This window comes from Scyliorhinus torazame, chromosome 2 (genome assembly GCF_047496885.1).
Source record: "Scyliorhinus torazame isolate Kashiwa2021f chromosome 2, sScyTor2.1, whole genome shotgun sequence".
NCBI lineage: Eukaryota > Metazoa > Chordata > Chondrichthyes > Carcharhiniformes > Scyliorhinidae > Scyliorhinus > Scyliorhinus torazame.
In genome coordinates this window covers 219,104,696-219,121,734 of record NC_092708.1, presented here as the reverse complement: position 1 = coordinate 219,121,734, position 17,039 = coordinate 219,104,696, and the positions used below count along the sequence as shown (strand labels likewise).

Here is a 17,039-nt window from a genome sequence, read left to right as displayed (position 1 = left end):
CTCGTTTGCAGCAACAGAAATGCCTATCTATTCCCTATAACTATTGCATTCCCATATTTTTTACTCTTTCCCTGTGCAGTAGAGCCTACCATGGTGCAACAAGTTTGTCTGTTGCTGCTTTCCCCTGTGGGGTCATTCCCCTCAACAGTATCCAAAACGGTATATCTGTTTTGCAGGGAATAGCCAGATGATTCCTGCATTGTCTGCCTAGTTCTCTTGCTTTGCCTGGGGATCACCCATTCCATTCCTGCCTGTTGACCCTTCAGACTGAGGTGTGGCCGCCTCTCCTTACATGCTATCCACAATACTCTCTGTCTCGCAGATACTGCACACTGTCCGCAGCCACCGCTCCAGCTCAGAGGGCTTCCAGGAGCTGTGGCTGGAGACTCTTCCTGCACACATGCTGGCCTCGGGCACTGGAAATGTTTCTGGCTTCCCATATAGAGCAGGAAGAGCACACTATGGTTTTGAGCTCTCCTGCCATGACTTACCCCTTTAAATTAAATTAAACCTTTTGGAAGATACTTAATATCAAATAATATAAATTACTCTATGGTCCTCCTCCCCTGCTCTACACCGTTAGAGAATATAGCCCTTACAAACGATGAACCACAAAATAAGACCTTAAAAACTACAAGCGATAAAAGTAGGAAATGCTTAACTGACATTACTCCCCCAATCAGCTGCTTCCACTTGTCCTGCATCACTTTTGACTCTAAACTCGCACTCCACTCAGTCTCATTCGTTCTGTCGTTCTTTTATCCACCCAGCTCCACTCAGTCTCATTCGCGCTGTGTAGCCAGTTAAAATGGCTAACTCCCGATTTAGAATGGCTAACTCCCGATTTAAAATGGCGAACGGCAAAGGCTGATGGGAAAGTCAGCCAACAGGACACAAACAAGCAGCTGCGGGTTGAGTGTGTATTTACCTCTGGAAAGGCCAGACAAGATCGATACCGGCAACCATCAGCATAACAAAACACCAGCCATCTGTATAGTAATGAGCAATCCCCGGGAACAATGAGCAACATTTAGAAACATAAAGCCAACCCAGACTCGTCGGCGCCAGCAGAAGCCTACACAAAGGGAGGTGAACGACCACCTCAAGGCCGCCCATCGATCAAGGAATCGCTCCAGCATTGGAGAAAATCGAACCAAGTAATTGGGACAAAGTCCAATCACTTGGAACCAGGTACAGGGTCCGCCCCGAAAGGCAGGAAGCCCCTGGGGACTATAAGAATCAAGTCCAAGTTCAAATCGTGCTTCTCTTCTGGACCGGGTCACTCAGCAACGCAAACCAACCCTTGACAGTGACCGGTCCAGCCATCGCTGAAATCTAGTAAGTCTTACTTCAACGCTCGCTACGAGATAGGCGCTCCTTGCTACCAATCTGTACCAACTTCGAATCCCGCAGGCTCAGAACCCGAACGAAAGGCCATTTGTTTCCCTGACCTGGTGGGTCAATTCCAAGTTAAGTATTGGCCTGTTAGTCGTAGAATTAGCTTAGACGTAGAATTTATACACGAGTAGTGATTGCTGTGTATAATAAATATGCTTTGATTTAAATCTTACTAAGCGGTGTATTGGATCATTACTCGGACTTGAATCACGTGGCGGTATCAGAAAGATACCTGGCGACTCAAGAGCAAAGGTGATAAAACAGAGCAATTAAACTAAGGCAAAAGGCAAAAGTTAGCAACAGCTGTCACTCCTTTATCCACCCAGCTCCACTCTGTCTCACTCCTTCTGTCGCTCCTTTATTCTCCCAGTTCCACTCTCAGTCTCGCTCTTTCTGTCGCTCCTTTATTCTCCCAGCTCCACTCTGTCTAGCTCTTTCTGTCACTCCTTTATCCTCCAAACCACATTCAGTCTCGCTCTGTCACTCCTTTATCCACCCAGCTCCACCACTCTGTCTTGCTCTTTCTGTCACTCCTTTATCCACCCAGCTCCACTTTGTCTCACTCTTTCTGTCGCTCCTTTATCCTCCCAGCTCCACTCTGTCTTGCTCTTTCTGTCGCTCCTTTATCCTCCCAGCTCCACTCTCAGTCTCACTCTTTCTGTCATACTACTAACTGCTGCTCTATACCCTGGCTACTTGTTCATTTGCTTATTACCTTAAAGTGATATCAGAACAGCATAATCCCAGGGAAACAGGCCCTTCCCACTTCACATTCCATGCGCCTGACCCCACCCTCTATCCTCCCTTGGATCCCTCTGCTTCTCCGTGCTCCCAACTCCAATTCACAGCCATCAAACACCTTACCCATGTTGGGCCTGAGCCTCAATGCAAGCTGCCATTCTCCTGCTCTCCTGCCTTGTGTTGCAAAGATCAGCAAGGAAGACCTTAGACAAAACTGCAAAAAGCTGCCCGTCACATGCCACTTTAAATGAATGTAAACTGAATGTCACAAGATTCTTGTGTTGTTGTTGAATTAATAAGAAGGTAGGTAATCACAAACATTTTAGATGAGTATTTATGGCATGCAAATGTATTACAAGTAGTAACTCGCTTCAGGATGGTGTAAGACCCTTTATCATTATTTGTTCTGCCTCAAGCAGCTTTCAATTTCCAGAAAATCAAAGGTTGTTAGATTAACACCCTGCTTTTGTGTATTCCTCCTGCTCTACCCAATCGGCCTCTTGTTGCAGATGTACCCACTTTATTATTTCAAATTATTCTTGAAGCCTCTTCCTGAATCGTCTGCAGGCTTTGTTTTGGAAGCGTTACGGAGCACTGTTGCTTAGCATTTGTAATCAGTTTACCTCAAGCAGCTATAAATCTTGAGGAAAAAGTTCCTAATGCACTGGTTTAAATTATTTGGATACCTAACCTTTATCATGAAGGATATTTCTTGCTCGCACCAGGTTGGGGTCATCTGGCCCGACGCCAAGGATTCGTAGGGCTGTGTAATTCAGTGCTGTTCCAAAAACCGTCGACTTGTCCTCCACATGCCTAGCAATCAAATCAAACACATGGGTCATATTTGACATTAAGATACAGCAAAGTGCAAACTGGCCAGAAACAAAGCAAGGCACAGGTTTAACATTAACCCAAGAACAGCAGTACTGTCCTCAGCATTGGTGAAATCACAACAGTCGGTCATTCTACATCTTACTGAAGATGTGGGTTTCCTCCGGGTGCTCTAGTTTCCGCCCACAGTCCAAAGCTGTACGGGGTAGCTGGATTGGCCAAGATAAATTGCCCCGTAAGTGTCCAGAGATGTGCAGGTTAGATTATGGCGTTATGGGGATAGGGCGGGGTGGATGGTGGAGTGGACATGGATAGAGTCAGCTCATTTGAAGGGTCAGTGCAGACTCATTGGGCTGAATGGCCTCCTTCTGCGCTATAGGGATTCTATGATTCCATGAATGACATTAGTGAGCCACTTGGGTTTTAATAACACTCCCAGCAGCTTACATGCTCGTTTTTATTTAGATGCCATCTCAAGAATGAGCAAGTTTGCCAAATTAAATTTGACAACATCTCCTATTGGGATTTCAACCCACAACTTTGAGATTGGTACCATAACAGCAACATAACATCCATTCCACACGGTAGCCATCGCCATCTCAGTTTCCATTTGGCAATGGCAGTATTGAAATAGAGAGAGAAATAACATCAGTCCAGGACCAATCTCCCCTTTCTTTGTATGGGGAGGATAGTCAGCAGGGAGCGGAATTGGCGCAAATTCGAGGAGGAGGTATAGCTTTGGAACAGTAAATATAAATAACTTACCTCGAAGATTTGCAGCCTAGTCGGCAGGGAGCGGAGTTGGCACCAACTCGGGAAGGAGGAGTTTTGGAAAAGTAAGTATAAATAACTTACCTGTTGGTTATCGGGGACTGGGGGAAAAAAACTAAATACTGAAAAATGACGTCTCAGTAAAGCGGTGACCTGATTGGTTGGTTGGGAATCTGTTCTAAATTTGAAAAACTAGAGTAATTAAGTTGAGGAGTAACTAGAAGATTAGTGCATTGAGCATAATATTTATTGGAGAAATCTAGCACAAGGGACCATATAATTAATTTTAACTTAAATTTAATACGTATTTATTTTAATGTAATTGATCAATTAGTGCAAAATTTAATAACTATTTATTTTGAGGTACTTAATTAATTAGTGCTAGCAGTCAGCCAGCGGGGTGCAGTGCTCTAACTGTGAGATGTGGGAGGTCCGTGATGCTTCCAGCGTTCCAATGGCAGCTCCTCACAGAGGTTCCGTTGATGCAGCAGTTGGATGCACTTAAGAGAATGCAGATAGCAGAAAGCATCATAGACAGGAGTCATAGAGGCGTGGTCACACCCAAGGTGCAGGCAGACAGATGGGTGACCGCTAGAAAGGGGGGGGGGGGGGAGAAACAATAGCAGTGGCACCACAGCTGGCTCTGTTGTTCAGCAAGGAGGATCAAAGCGCAGTAGAGCAATAGGCATAGGGGACACCATAGTCGGGGCACAGATAGGCGCTTCTATGGTCGTGAAAAAGACTCCAGGGTGGCATGTTGCCTCCCTGGTGCCAGGGTCCGGGATGTCACTGAACAGCTGCAGGTGGTCATGGTACATGTTGGTACCAATGACATAAGTACAAAGAGGGATAAGGTCTTACATCAAGAATTCAGGGAGTTAGGCAATAGACTTAAAGAGCAGGAACTCTTGGGTTGTAATCTCTGGATTACTCCCAGTGCCACGTGATAATGAGTACAGGACTAGGAGAGTAGCATAGATGACTGTGTTGCTTAAGAATTGGCACAGGAGGGAGGGTTTTAGATTCCTGGACCATTGGAACCATTTTGGGGGAAGTAGGGACCTGTACAAGCGGGACGGTCTACATCTAAACCAGAGTGGGACTAACATCCTTGCTGGTGGGTTAGTTAGTGCTGTTGGGAAGGGGAGCAGGTTGGTAGCAGAATAGGGACACAGTATAACAGAAAAGCAATCAGGTCATAGGGAATACAGGGAGAAAGACAAGGCTGGATGGCCTCTACTTAAATGCCAGGAGTATTAAAAGAAATAATCGCTTATTGTCACAAGTAGGCTTTAATGAAGTTACTGTGAAAAGCCCCTAGTCGCCACAATCCGGAGCCTGTTCGGGGAGGCCGGTACCGGAATTGAACCCGCGCTGCTGGCATTGTTCTGCATTACAAGCCAGCTGTTCAGCCCACTGTGCTAAACCAGCCCACTGTGCTGAACCAAAGGTAAAACGGATGAGTTAAGGCGATGATTGACACGTGTAATTATGATAGAATAACTATCACAGAGACATGGTTGAGTGGGGGACAGGATTGGCAGCTCAACATCCCGGGATATAGAAACTTCAGGCATGACGGAAGAGGGGGTAAAAAAGGAGGAGGCATTGCATTATTAGTTAAGGAGGCAGTTACTTCAATAAGGAGAGATGATATCTTGAAGGGGGCCATCAAATGAAGCTTCGTGGGTGGAGCTTAGGAATAAAATAGAGACAGCTACGTTGCTAGGTGTTTATTATAGACCCTCAGATAGTCAGCGGGAAATTGAGGAGCAAATGTGTGCGCAATTCGCAGAGGTATGTAAAAATAATAAGAGGGTGGGTGATTAGGTGATTTCAACTTTCTCCAAATTAATTGGGATAGCTATCATGTTACAGTCTTGGATGGAGTAGAGTTCTTAAAATGTATAGAGGAGAACCTTTTAGCTCAATATGTGGAGGATCCAACAAAGGATGGTGCAGTGCTGGACCTAATTCTGGGGAATGAAGCCAGACAGGTGGTTGATGTGTTGGTGGGGGTGCATAGCGACCACAAAATGGTTCAATTTAAATTTGTTATGCACAAAGAAATAGACAAGTTGCAAAAAAGGTTTTAGATTGGGCGAAGCGTATGCTTTAACAAAAAAAGGCAGGATCTGGCCAAGGTAGAATGGAAAGAGTTACTTGTGGGGAAATCTACAGAAGAATAGCGGGGAGCATTCAAAGATGAAATGGGGAGGGTACAGGCCCAATATGTTCCCTCTAGGATAATAGGAAGGTGTAACAAACCCAGAGAACCATGGTTGACCAGAGACATTCAGGATACAATGAGAAGGAAGAGAGGGGCTTTTAACAAATATATTGGATTTCGGCGGCGGGAGCGGTGCGCAAGTGATTTCTGGGAGGTAAGTTTCTCCTTTAAAAACACTTACCTTCACAGGAGCAGGCCATTGGATTTCGGCGGGAGCGGTGCGCAAGTGATTTCTGGGAGGTAAGTTTCTCCTTTAAAAAAAAACACTTCTTTTCGGTTTTATTTTTTTCGACCCGCGGACTTCTGGGAAGACCCCCCCCCCCCAACCAATAAATTCTGGTGGAGAGGAAACCCGAGACACTACACGTGTAGTGTCGCCCACTCACCCTCCTCCTCTAACCTAATAATAAGATCCATTGGTGTGAGGTAAGTGCCATATTATATTATTATTATTAGCATTATTATATTATATTATTAGCATTGCGCAGGTCAAGGAGATACAGCCGGAGTGAGGGAGATACAGACAGTGAGAATTTGGTAGTTTGGTGCAGTAAGGTAACCAGGAAAGGTAAGTGGTTAATCTAATTGTGCTGTTTTTCCAGTTAAAAGTGCAGGGTAGGGTCTGATTGGCTGAAGCTGTCCCCACCATAAACTTAAATTAAACTAATTAATTAGTGATGGCTGGTCAGGTGATGTGCTTGAGCTGCTTGATGTGGGAGCTGGCAGATCCCATTGCGAGCTGCAGCGACCACATCTGCAGTAAGTGTTGGCTGCTCAAAGAGCTCCGGCTCAGAGTTGATGAGCTGGAGTCTGAGCTTCAAACATTGAGGCACATCCGGGAGGGGGAGACTTACCTGGACACTGTGTTTCAGGAGGCAGTCACACCTGTCAGAGTAAGTAGTTTAAATCCTGCCAGTGGCCAGGGACAGCAGGGTGTGACTGCAAGTCAGGCAGGTAAAGGGAACCAGCAGTCAGGAACTCAGGAGCCTCAGCCCTTGACTCTGTCCAACAGGTATGAGGCACTTGCTCCGTGTGGATGGCGAACAGGGTTGCAGGAAGGATGAGTCAGCTGACCAAGGCACCATGGTTCAGCAGGCCATTCAAGGGGAGGGAGTAAATAGGCAAGTTGTAGTTGTAGGGGATTCTATTATCAGGGGGATAGATAGTATCCTTTGTGAGCAGGATAAAGAGTCCCGCATGGTATGTTGCCTGCCCGGTGCTAGGGTGTGGGACATCTCTGACTGGCTTGAAAGGGTACTGGAGAGGGAGGGGGAGGATCCAGTTGTTGTGGTCCATGTCGGTACCAACAACATAGGCAAGTCTAGGAAAGAGGACCTGTTTAGAGATTATAAAGAGCTAGGATTCAAATTAAAAAACAGGTCCTCAAGGGTCATAATCTCCGGATTACTGCCCAAGCCACGTGCAAATTGGCATAGGGAGGCAAGAATAAGGGAAGTTAACACGTGGCTGAAAGAGTGGTGTGGGAATGAGGGGTTCCTTTTCATGGGACACTGGCATCAGTTTTGGGACGGGGGGACCTATACCGTTGGGATGGTCTCCACCTAAACCGAGCCGGGACCAGTGTTCTGGCGAAAAGAGTAAATAGGGTGGTCAATAGGACTTTAAACTAAAGATTGGGGGGGGGGGGGGGGGGGGGAGAGAGGAGGGAAGGGAAAGTCAGGGAACCAAGAGGTGAAGCAATCAGCGGGGAGCGTAGCTGCTTAGGAATAAAAAAAACACGAACAGACAAAACTCAAGAGTGGTTTTGATTGTCCCCATCCCACAAAATATGACAGAGTGTATGGAAAGGCTCAGTAAACCAAGGTCCACCACACTAAGAAAACAAAAAGGGACGGTCAATAGAGAATTAAAGGTGCTATATTTAAATGCGTGCAGTGTACGGAACAAGGTAGATGAGCTTGTGGCCCAGATTGTGACTGGCAGGTATGATGTGGTAGGCATCACAGAGACATGGTTGCAGAGGGTTCAGGACTGGCATTTAAACATCCAGGGATTCACAACCTATCGAAAAGACAGAGAGGTGGGCAGAGGGGGCGGGGTTGCCTTGTTAATTAGGAATGAAATTAAATCGGGTCATTGTTATTTGTGTTGTTATAATATTGTGTAAAGGATGCACAATGTACTGTGTTGGTTGACCAAAAATTTTCAATAAAATATTTAATTAAAAAAAAGGAATGAAATTAAATCAATAGCACTAAACGACATAGGATCGGATGATGTGGAGTCTGTGTGGGTAGAGTTGAGGACCCACAAAGGCAAAAAAACCATAATGGGAGTTATGTACAGGCCTCCTAACAGTGGTCAGGACCAGGGGCACAAAATGCACCACGAAATAGAAAGTGCATGTCAGAAAGGCAAGGTCACAGTGATCATGGGGGACTTTAATATGCAGGTGGACTGGGTAAATAATACTGCCAGTGGACCCAAGGAAAGGGAATTCATTGAATGTTTACAGGAGGGCTTTTTGGAACAGCTCGTGATGGAGCCCACGAGGGAACAGGCCATTCTGGATTTAGTGTTATGTAATGAGCCAGACCTGATTAAAGATCTTAAAGTAAGGGAGCACTTAGGAGGCAGTGATCATAATATGATCGAATTCAATCTCCAATTTGAAAGAAAGAAGGTAGAATCAGATGTAAAAGTGTTACAGTTAAATAAAGGTAACTACAGGGGCATGAGGGAGGAACTGACGAAAATCGACTGGGAGCAGAGCCGAGTGTGAAAGACAGTAGAACAGCAATGGCAGGAGTTTCTGGGAGTAATTGAGGACACAGTACAGAGGTTCATCCCAAAGAAAAGAAAGGTTATCAGAGGGGGGATTAGGCAGCCATGGCTGACAAGGGAAGTTAGGGAATGCATCAAAGCAAAAGAGAGAGCCTATAATGTGGCAAAGAGTAGTGGGAAGTCAGAAGATTGGGAAGGCTACAAAAACAAACAGAGGATAACAAAGAGAGAGATAAGGAAAGAGAGGATCAAATTTGAAGGTAGGCTAGCCAGTAACATTAGGAATGATAGTAAAAGTTTCTTTAAATACATTAAAAACAAATGGGAGGCAAAAGTTGACATTGCGCCGCTCCAAAATGACGCTGGTAATTTTGTGATGGGAGACAAGGATATAGCCGAGGAACTGAATAAGTACTTTGCGTCAGTCTTCACAGTAGAAGACATGAGTAATATCCCAACAATTCCGGAGAGTCAGGGGACAGAGTTGAATATGGTAGCCATCACAAAGGAGAACGTGCTAGAGAAACTAAGAGGTCTAAAAATTGATAAATTTTGATAAGCCCAGATGGGCTACATCCTAGGGTTCTAAAGGAGATAGCTGAAGAAATAGTGGAGGCGTTAGTTATGATCTTTCAAAAGTCACTGGAGTCAGGGAAAGTACCAGAGGATTGGAAAATCGCTGTTGTAACCCCCCTGTTCAAGAAGGGAACAAGGAAAAAGATGGAAAATTATAGGCCAATTAGTCTAACCTCGGTTTTTGGCAAGATTCTAGAATCCATTGTTAAGGATGAGATTTCTAAATTCTTGGAAGTGCAGGGTCGGATTAGGACAAGTCAGCATGGATTTAGTAAGGGGAGGTCGTGCCTGACAAACCTGTTAGAGTTCTTTGAAGAGATAACAAATAGGTTAGACCAAGGAGAGCCAATGGATGTTATCTATCTCGACTTCCAAAAGGCCTTTGATAAGGCGCCTCACGGGAGACTGCTGAGTAAAATAAGGGCCCATGGTATTCGAGGCAAGGTACTAACATGGATTGACGATTGGCTGTCAGGCAGAAGGCAGAGAGTTGGGATAAAAGGTTCTTTTTCGGAATGGCAACCGATGACGAGTGGTGTCCCGCAGGGTTCAGTGTTGGGGCCACAGCTGTTCTCTTTATATATTAACGATCTAGATGACGGGACTGAGGGCATTCTGGCTAAGTTTGCCGATGATACAAAGATAGGTGGAGGGGCAGGTAGTATGGAGGAGGTGGGGAGGCTGCAGAAGGATTTAGACAGTTTAGGAGAGTGGTCCAAGAAATGGCTGATGAAATTCAACGTGGGCAAGTGCGAGGTCTTGCACTTTGGAAAAAAGAATAGAGGCGTGGACTATTTTCTAAACGGTGACAAAATTCATAATGCTGAAGTGCAAAGGGACTTGGGAGTCCTAGTCCAGGATTCCTTAAAGGTAAACTTGCAGGTTGAGTCCGTAATTAAGAAAGCAAATGCAATGTTGTCATTCATCTCAAGAGGCTTGGAATATAAAAGGAGGGATGTACTTCTGAAGCTTTATAAAGCATTAGTTAGGCCCCATTTAGAATACTGTGAGCAATTTTGGGCCCCACACCTCAGGAAGGACAGACTGGCACTGGAGCGGGTCCAGCGGAGATTCACACGGATGATCCCAGGAATGGTAGTCCTAACATACGATGAACGTCTGAGGATCCTGGGATTATATTCATTGGAGTTTAGGAGGTTGACGGGAGATCTAATAGAAACTTACAAGATAATGAATGGCTTAGATAGTGTGGATGTAGGGAAGTTGTTTCCATTAGCAGGGGAGACTAGGACGCGGGGGCACAGCCTTAGAATAAAAGGGAGTCACTTTAGAACAGAGATGAGGAGAAATTTCTTCAGCCAGAGAGTGGTGGGTCTGTGGAATTCATTGCCACAGAGGGCGGTGGAGGCCGGGACGTTGAGTGTCTTTAAGACAGAAGTTGATAAATTCTTGATTTCTCAAGGAATTAAGGGCTATGGAGAGAGAGCGGGTAAATGGAGTTGAAATCAGCCATGATTGAATGGTGGAGTGGACTCGATGGGCCGAATGGCCTTACTTCCGCTCCTATGTCTTATGGTCTTAAGGGGAGCAAGACTGCAGAGGCATTTGTGGAGTTCAGAAAGTGCAGGATAGAGCTTAAGAAAGCAATTAGGAGAGCAAAGAGGGGATATGAGAAAGCTCTGGCTGGTAAAAGTAGCGAAAATCCCAAGATAGTCTATAAGTGTATCAATGGGAAGAGGAAAACCAGGGAAAGAGTAGGGACTATTCAGGACCAACAGGGAGGAGTGGGTGGAGCCAAAGGACATTGATAGGGTGTTGACCGAATATTTCACATCTGTCTTCACCCAAGAGAATGAGAAGGTAGTTATGGAACTCGGACAGAAAGATTGTGAAGTTCTTGAGAAAATTGTCATCTGGAGTGACAAAGTATTGGAGGTATTAGCAGGCTTAAAAGTGAACAAATATCCAGGTCCAAATGAATTGTGTCCCAGGATGCTGTGGCACACGAGGGAGGAGATTGTCGGGGCTCTGACCACAGGGGAGGTACCAGAGGATTGGAGAACAGCTAATGTGGTCCCAATATTTAAGAAAGGTTGTAGGGACAAGCCAGGGAACTGCAGAACAGTGAGTCTCACGTCAGTGGTTGGGAAATTACTAGAGAAGATTCTGAAGGAGAGAATCTTGGAGAGGCAAGGTTTGATCAGGGGTTGTCAGCATGGCTTTGTCAGAGGGAGGTCACGCCTAACAAATTTGATTAAATTATTTGAGCATGTAACCAAGTGAGTAGATGAGGGTGGTGCAGTCAATGTAGTTTACATGGATTTCAGCAAAGCCTCTGACAAGGTCCCACATGGGAGTCTTGATTAAGAAGGCAAATGCACATGAGATACAGGGTGATTTGATGAGGTGGATTCATAATTGACTTAGCTGTAGGAGACAGAGGGTGATGATAGATGGCTGCCTTAGTGTCTGGAAGCCAGTGACCAGTGGCATACCACAGGGATCCGTGCTAGGCCTATTGTTTGTCATTTCTATAAATGACATAGATGACTATGTGGGGGTAGGATCAATACATTTGTGGATGACACAAAGATTGGCTGAGTGGTTAACAGTGAGTTTGAGTGCCTTGGGTTACAGGAAGATACAGATGGGATGGACAAATGGGCGGTAAGTGGCAGATGGAATTTAACCCTGAAAAGCGTGAGGTGATACACTATGGAAGGAGTAATTTGATAAGGAAGTATACTATGAAAGGGCTGACACTGGGAAAGTTCAGAAGAACCTTGGCATGTTTGTCCACAGATCTTTGAAGGCAGAAGGGTAGGTTAATAGGGTGGTGAAAAAGGCATATCAATCAGGGCATAGATTACAAAAGCAGGGAGGTCATGATGGAGCTGAATAGAACATTAATGAGGCCACATCTGGAGTACTCTGTGCAATTCTGGTCGCCACATTATAGGAAGGATGTAATTGATAATCAACCTGTTTGGCAATGTTGTGACCACACTTTCCGTGACCATCAAGTCCTGAAGTGGAATTCGAAAGTGGAACCTCTGGCTCAGAGGCAGGGACCCACTGTGCCACCTGACCTCTTGATAAGGAGAGTGGAGTTGAAATGGAATGTTCAGAATTGGATCTTGCAATGTGACTAAACCCCATTCTTCACACCAACATGGCATCTATCGCCTTGTTACTCCCATTCCGGAGTCAATTGCTAGCAGCTCTTTGCAGGAAATATTGATTTTGTGCTAGGGCTGTGAATTCTGGTCCATTATATATTATTTGGATAGCACAGGAATTCAAATAATCAGTGAACCACGGGTGTCAGTAAGTGAGCCCTTCACCTCTTTTCCCTAGATTAGACCAGTCTGCAGCACAAGGTGGCACAGAAGGGGTGCAAACGCAAGACCAGGTCATGAACAAACTCGATCTCTATTCAATGTTGTAACTTGTAACAAATGTATTTGTACTTACAAACCCCAGCCTCCATCTGGAAGTTGCACTGAGCGCAGATATCGAACCATTTCCTTCTTCTGAGCCTCTGTCAGTGATATCTTTGCTACATGACATGTAATCAGGAGCCCTAAAAGGAGTTAGCACTGGTTAAAGAACGGTTTTTGATTGTGAGAATCATTATATTTAACAGTCCATTCCCAAAATTGAAACTATCCTTCTGGGGTTAACATGGACTGAGCCACAATTATTTGAATTCTTCATTTCCCAATCTCAGTCATGCCATCAGAAAACACAGAAGACATTTCTCTGGACAAAATAGAAAGCTTCAAGAAAGTCGATGATGTTACTCTTGCTTCTCTCTCCTTACTTTTCTTGATGAGATATGGGGTGTGATGCAGGGAGATACAAAAGAAAGGTCAAAATGAATCCCTTAAACCCCAAGCCTAAACACCAACACTATACATTACACCTCAACTCACACCTCAGTTCAGTTCCCTCTCCAGTCTGTTGTGGTCTCACCTTCATTGGAAATATTGGGCTTCAAGGTGGATTTATTTGTTCTGCAAATTCCTTTCCCTGGCCTCAGAAACAAGTGCCCGATAGAAGTGTATCCAAGGTCCATTTCCATAATGTTGCTGACTAACCTGGTAGAAGGAAGAGTGGTCCACCATAGTCACCAGCCCAATGTCCATCCTCTGCCTGTAATTGTGCATAAAACCTCATTCCTTGTAGAACTGCCTCTTGTGGTGCACCAGCACTTGATAAATCCCTGGTAAATTTACTCTGAAACAAGACATGATACACATTGATTTATTTCAGCATTGCCCCACCCCAGAAATTTGCAGCTTAAATATACAATTTTGATTCATAACATCTGGAAAACAGGCTTGCAAATGGAAAAGACGAGGGGAACACGCAGTGCTGGGTCGTGATGTATAATTTTAATCTCTAGTTCTATATACAAAACGATACTTATAAATGACAATTTGAGATCCCTGCCATTTCTGCACTGTTCATGTCTGGCCGAGAATGGCATAAGTTGGTGGATTTCAGAGGGCACTCCTTTGCTGGGTCACTTTTTCTTCAAGATATTCAGTTTGTTTTAAATCCTCGGTTACTATTGCTGCTGTTTCCTTTTGCTTTCATCAGTGAGAAAGATACTGCAAAAAAAAAAAAAATCCAAAAAAAAGGTTTGGGAGGTTGACTTTATGGTGAGATTTAACATTTGCACTCTCAAAGCTAAAGCAAGAATTTTTACTGATATAAACCAAGCTGCTAGGCTCAGTAATGTCTCCCAAAAGGTACTGATGGCAGCCAGCTTCCTTACCAACAGGTTCAGTAATTCCTTCCAGGTTTTGTCCTGCCTATTGTTATCGGATCTATAGTGACATGCATTAATCCAGCTCTCTCTCACTCTTTGGGTATCGCTGGCAAGGCCAGCATTTGTTGTCTCTTAATTGTTCTTGAACTGAGTGGCTTGTTAGGCTTTCAGAGAGCAGTTAAGAATCAACGACATTGCTGTAGATCTGGAGTCACATTTAGACCAGACCATCCGTATCGGACATTAGCGAACCAGATGGGCTTTCGTTGACAATTGATGGAAGTTTCATGGAGGCTAGGTTTTCCATTCCAGATTTCTATATTGAATGAAATTTCCACCAGCTGCTTTGTTGGATTTTAACCAGAGTCCCCAAAGCATTTTTCTTAATCTGAGTTACTAGTCCAGTGCCATTACCACAACACCACTATATTCCCTATTGGTTCTCATGTACTCTTTCCTCTCAGCATTGGCACGTTTCTGACCTCAAGTTCATTGATTTGAAATGGAGGGTCCTCACAGTCTCCTCTGTTCCTAATCTGCATTGCGTGTTACGAATTGCATTTCTATTAATGTTACTCCAGTGACCCTGCATGTTCAGATGCAGTATCCCTTCTCGGTTATATTCCAACTGGGTTGTCAACTCTGATTGGATGTTTTCAGGTTTATCATAGAATTCATAGAATGTACAGTGCAGAAGGAGGCCATTCAGCCCATCGAGTCTGCACCGGCTCTTGGAAAGAGCACCCTACCCAAGGTCAACACCTCCACCCTATCCCCATAACCCAGTAACCCCACCAACACTAAGGGCAATTTTGGACATAAGGGGCAATTTATCATGGCCAATCCACCTAACCTGCACATCTTTGGACTGTGGGAGGAAACCGGAGCACCCGGAGGAAACCCACGCACACACGGGGAGAATGTGCAGACTCCGCACAGGAGTCTCCACGCACACTACTCACAGGACCTCCAGCCACACTTCCATGTTCCTGCCAATGTTTGCTTGGCACATGCATCATTGGACCGCACCCCCTTCCCACACCAATTGGAAAGATAATACACTCTTATTTGAACTGGTGACTTTTGGCTGGAGTCAAGCAGCCTCTCTTTCCTCTCCGGTTGTTTTTTTTTTTGATAATTCAAAGTACTTTGAAAAAACAATGTTTTTAATGCTATTATTTGCCTCCCACGATGCTTACAGCAGTGTCCTGGGTGATTAATATTTAATTCCTGGAGACCACCGGGCAATCCACGAGGATTTGGCAACAATCCTCCCAACACAGCTACAGGATAATGGTTTAAACATTCACTGCCAATTAAATCATTCAAAACGTTGCAAATAAAATGCTGACTGTCAGCAAGGATAATGACACCATGGGGGAGTGCAGCCTAGAGTACAGCCACAGCACCATGGGGAAATGACAGGCCAGGGTGAGACACAGAAAAACACAACTCAAAAGGGTTCCATAATTAGGGGAATAAAATGGTGTTTCTATACCCATTGGTATGAGCCCCATGTGTTGTGTTGCTCCCTGGCGCAGGGCAAAGGATGATGGTGAAGGGGCAATTTTGAAGGGATGGAGAGAAATAGAGAAGTTGTGGGCTGTGGTCCACATGGGAACCATTACAAAATACTGAGAGGCCTAGATAGAGTGGACTTGGAGAAGATGTTTCCACTAGTAGAACCCGAGGACACAGCCTCAGACTACATGAACGATCCTGTAAAACTGAAATGAGGAGACATTTCTTCAGCCAGAGGGTGGTGAATCTGTGGAACTCATTGCCGCAGAAGGCTGTGGAGGCCAAATCAGAGTGCCTTTAAGCCAGAGATTGATAGGTTCTTGATTAATAAGGGGATTGGGTTACGGGGAGAAGGCAGGAGAATGGGGATGATAAACAAGTCAGCCGTGATTGAATGGCGGAGCAGACTCAATGGGCCGAGTGGCCTAATTCAGCTCCTAAATCTTATGGTCTAACCATTGACATGGATAGGAAAATGGTTGAGATTTTGTAGTCAGGAGCTCAGGAGGAAATTAAAAAGTAGTGCCTCAATGGTTGCGATCTCTGAATTAATCCCACTGCTACATGTAACTAAGTATGAGATGCAGAGGATAAAACAAATTAGCATGAGGCTGGTGTAATTGCTCCGGAGGGAAGGATTTCGGATTCCTGAGGCATTGGGATCAGTTCCAGGATCTGTTGAAGATGGATACCTGAGCAGTATTGGGACCAATATCACATGGAAAGGTTAGTGAGTATCGTGGGGAAAATTCTAACCAACTTGGCAGGGGTGTGGACACTTGAATGAAACATTAGAGAGGAGAAAAATAGTGTACAGATAACAACTCTAGTGCTCTTTGTCTCACCCAAAGAATAGTTCAGGAATAGAAGAGTTCAGACAGCAGGGAATATCATAGAATTTACAGTGCAGAAGGAGGCCATTCGGCCCATCGAGTCTGCACCGGCTCTTGGAAAGAGCACCCTACCCAAGGTCAACACCTCCACCCTATCCCCATAAACCAGTAACCCCACCCAACACTAAGGGAATTTTGGACACCAAGGGCAATTTATCATGGCCAATGCACCTAACCTGCACATCTTTGGACTGTGGGAGGAAACCGGAGCACCCGGAGGAAACCCACGCACACACGGGGAGGATGTGCAGACTCCGCACAGACAGTGACCCAAGCCGGAATCGAACCTGGGACCCTGGTGCTGTGAAGCAATTGTGCTATCCACAATATGCAGGCAGTTTAATTTAGGTGGGTTTTAAAGTGCATGTGCATAAAAATGCATGTGTTGCAGTAAATCAGCTTGTTGAGCTGCATGCACAAGTCACCACATAAGAGACCAGGCTCAAATAAGTAAAGGATGAGGAACTGAATATTCCTGTCAACAGGATATTCAGCAATGATCGGGGCATATAAAGGAAGGGGCAGGCAACATTGATCAAATAAACTATTAAAGCAGTGGAGATGGATGATGTAGTCAAGGAGTTAAAGAGTTATT

The 17,039-nt window shown here is 44.9% G+C and overlaps 1 protein-coding gene across 3 annotated transcripts in view; it reads right to left on the bottom strand.

Annotated features, from left to right (window-relative positions):
• lss (lanosterol synthase (2,3-oxidosqualene-lanosterol cyclase)) overlaps positions 1-17,039 on the bottom strand; it is a 151,790-nt gene that overhangs the window by 119,413 nt on the left and 15,338 nt on the right. For all 3 annotated transcript variants that reach the window (XM_072483996.1, XM_072484003.1, XM_072484011.1), the window contains 3 exons: positions 13,354-13,492; positions 12,728-12,836; positions 2,831-2,952 (listed from right to left, as the gene is read on the bottom strand). In XM_072483996.1, coding sequence (XP_072340097.1) covers positions 2,831-2,952; positions 12,728-12,836; positions 13,354-13,492 — 370 coding nt within the window. The remainder of the gene's footprint in view (positions 1-2,830; positions 2,953-12,727; positions 12,837-13,353; positions 13,493-17,039) is intronic.